At 45.9% G+C, this 3,019-nt stretch overlaps 1 protein-coding gene across 1 annotated transcript; it reads right to left on the bottom strand.

Moving 5' to 3' along the window:
* Positions 1 to 188: 188 nt before the first annotated feature.
* LOC121026577 (putative tripartite motif-containing protein 75) lies at positions 189 to 1,881 on the bottom strand. Its single transcript, XM_040469386.1, has one exon. It carries the CDS (start codon positions 1,629 to 1,631, stop codon positions 222 to 224), a length of 1,410 nt encoding a protein of 469 aa, XP_040325320.1. The 5' UTR covers positions 1,632 to 1,881; the 3' UTR covers positions 189 to 221.
* Between the last annotated feature and the right edge of the window lie 1,138 nt (positions 1,882 to 3,019).

Here is a 3,019-nt window from a genome sequence, read left to right as displayed (position 1 = left end):
TCTGTCTCTCTCTGTCTCAAAAATAAACGTTAAAAAAAAAAAATTAAAACCAGCTCCAGGCTCCGAGCTGTCAGCACAGGGCCCAACACAGGGCTCAAACCCACAAACCGTGAGATCATGTCCTGAGCAGAGTCAGACGCTTAACCAACTGAGCTACCCGAGCGCGCCCCCACCTTCCATTCTTTAAAACAAAACAACTATTACGATGGTCCAGGGAGTTTTCATTCACAATCTGTTCCTGTACAGATTCTGAGAGGCTTTGAATCGGGTCCTACATAGAAATAAGGCCTAAGCGGTCTAGTAAAAGTGTCAGTGAAAGTATAGATGTGAGATTTCTCAGTTATGTTATAAAATGAGATCTCACCCAGCTCATAGTCCAAGAAAATGCCAATGCCTCTGGGTTTCACGTCTAACAGTAGCAGTGTTGGAACAGCTCCCACTGCATTATATCGATCCCCCTGCAGCTGAAGCCTCCAGCATCCCTGCCAGGCTGACAGAGATCTCCTGGCCTTTGTGGGAAGCGAGTCTCTGCAAATCCCAACAGCCCATTCAGACTTGTCTCCCACTTCAACCTCCCAGAAATGCCTGCCGGAATAAAAATATGGAAAACCCAGGACGACTGTGTTGGTTGTAAATCTTTTTGGAAAGTAAGGAACGTTTTGTTTTCTCTTTGCAAATCTCACATCTTTTTTATCCTCGGAGACAATCAAGTTAGGGTGTGCCGTCTCAGGGTCTAGGATCACGTCCACTCCAAATTTTTTAATAATTTTCTGCAAAGCAGAGTACTGGGGAGGAAAACTGCAACCTTCTCTTCTTAATTGGATTGAAAAAATTGATGGGCTAATCTCATCCTCAGACTTCTTGTAGAAATGTTTAATCTGTGATAGCAATTCTACCTCAGACAGCACACTGTTCTCTACTACTTTACTCAGCAGACCTTTGAGGGTGGAAATGTAGTTTGAAAATGCAGTTATGTTTGCACTCAGTTTCTGCTGAATGTCCTTCTCTTCATCAGCTAACCTAGAAAGAACTGCTGCTTGATCACGATCTAGAAATTGCTTCAGGCACTCAAATTCAGAGAGTAGTTCCAGCTTTTGGTTTTCCACCTTCTCTTTCAGCTCTAAGGGTTTTTTGCTTTGAATGCTTATTAATTTCTGAATATCAACCACCTGTTTCTTCAGGGGCTCGATGTAACTGCTGAGCCTTTGTCTGTGGTGAGAGGCGGCCTCCTCCACGGGCCTCACCCAGTGGCCCTGGTGGTCAGGGGGTCGCATGCACGCGGGACACAACACCTGTAGGTCCTCCTCACAGAAGAGGGTCAGGACCCCGTTGTGCTTCTCGCACAGATGCCTCTCGTCCCGCCTCTTCCTCTTGCTCCTGCTGATGTGGAGGAGCTTGGCAATGTCAATCACCCTTCCCAGCTGGGTGTTGCTCCTCAAGTGCGTCTCTCGACATGAGTGACGGCAGACGGGGCAAGGGAACCTGTCGCTGAGATCAGCCCAGGATTGCTGGATGCAGCAGCGACAGAAGTTGTGCCCACATTCGGTGGTGACGGGGTCTCTCAGGTAGTCCAGACAGATGGGGCAGTTGGCTTCGGCCTGGAGCCCTGCCAGGGCTGACGACACTGCCATTGGGCTGTGAATGAGAGACTGGACTGAGGTGGGTTTTCTTCAGGAGCTTGGGCTCCAGTGAGAAGTGGTTACACTGTAAAATCTCAGTCCTCACTTTGCTGGCCGCTGCTAAAGTCCTGTGAATCTTCAGGCCTTTGATTCCAGCTGCCAAGGAGAGCCCTTCCCACAGCCTGCAACCAGTCACAACTCAACTAGACAACTCCTCTCCAGCCTTTGGAAACAGAGAAAAGAAAGCCAAGCGAAGCAGCTTTCTTAGCCAGGAGAACAATTGTTTCCTCGAATCATGAATTATTTGCAGATGAGGTATAACTTCCTTAAAAAACAAACAAAATAAAAACAACTCTGGGTTTGTTTCAGGTGGTCCTACCCATTACCAAATTCTAGTCAGATTACCCTCTTCTAACCCCAATCTTTTATTTCCATGCCTTTATTATGATGCTCCATCTATTCCTACCTACTTGGTACCACAATCCCTACATCTCATCTACCTCCCATTCACCCCAATGTGGGCTGTGGAAAGGGCATGGGCTCTGGGACAGATAGATGTAGCACAGCGAAATTAAGACACCTATCCATGTAACTTGGAGGAATTCATTTTCCATCTTGAAGGGGTTCAGCACGTGCAACCCGAAAATAGGCCATTAGTAATGTGAATTATTTTGAGGGAGGCATTCGAGCCCCAGCAGGAAAAGCCCTTTACCTCCATCTTAACTGCCTTAAAAAAGTAATTTCCCCCTTTGTGGAGAGGGCTGGATTTGCAATTATAAAGGAAATTTACATTATAAAGGGGGACTAGTGCAAAAAGAGCTATTACCTGAAAGAACTTTTTCACCTAAGAGACTTACCTGCAGAACATAAGAACCTTTGTTTACCAGACTTTTTTCTACTCACCTTTCTGGGAATTGCCTCCCTCAACTGCAAAGGTTCCAGACTTCTGGCTCTTTCCTGAGCTCTGGATGGCATGGAAGTCTCAATCATCTGGTCTGTCTGGGTCGTCGTTTGAGTCTCATATCTTTGTGAGATTCCTTTGCATAAATAGGTTATTAAAGTTTTTTCTTATTCATCTCTTCTATCTCAACTTAATTCTTAAACTAGCTATAGAACCTAAAAGGACAGAAGGGAAAATTTTTCCTCCCCTACAATCCCAAACTCTTAGAATTAAGAATAATTATAATATCACTATAAACTTTTGTCTTATGAGAGTACAGAACTTAAGGAAACCTCCTCAATTTTGAAGCTTAAAACACAGTTTTTCTGGGGCGCCTGGGTGGCGGAGTCGGTTAAGCGTCCGACTTCAGCCAGGTCACGATCTCGAGGTCCGGGAATTCGAGCCCCGCGTCAGGCTCTGGGCTGATGGCTCAGAGCCTGGAGCCTGTTTCCGATTCTGT

This window comes from Herpailurus yagouaroundi, unplaced genomic scaffold, assembly GCF_014898765.1.
Source record: "Herpailurus yagouaroundi ecotype Mexico unplaced genomic scaffold, PumYag 142022, whole genome shotgun sequence".
In the NCBI taxonomy this organism is placed as follows: Eukaryota; Metazoa; Chordata; class Mammalia; order Carnivora; family Felidae; genus Herpailurus; species Herpailurus yagouaroundi.
This window is presented reverse-complemented; position numbering and strand designations above follow the sequence as displayed.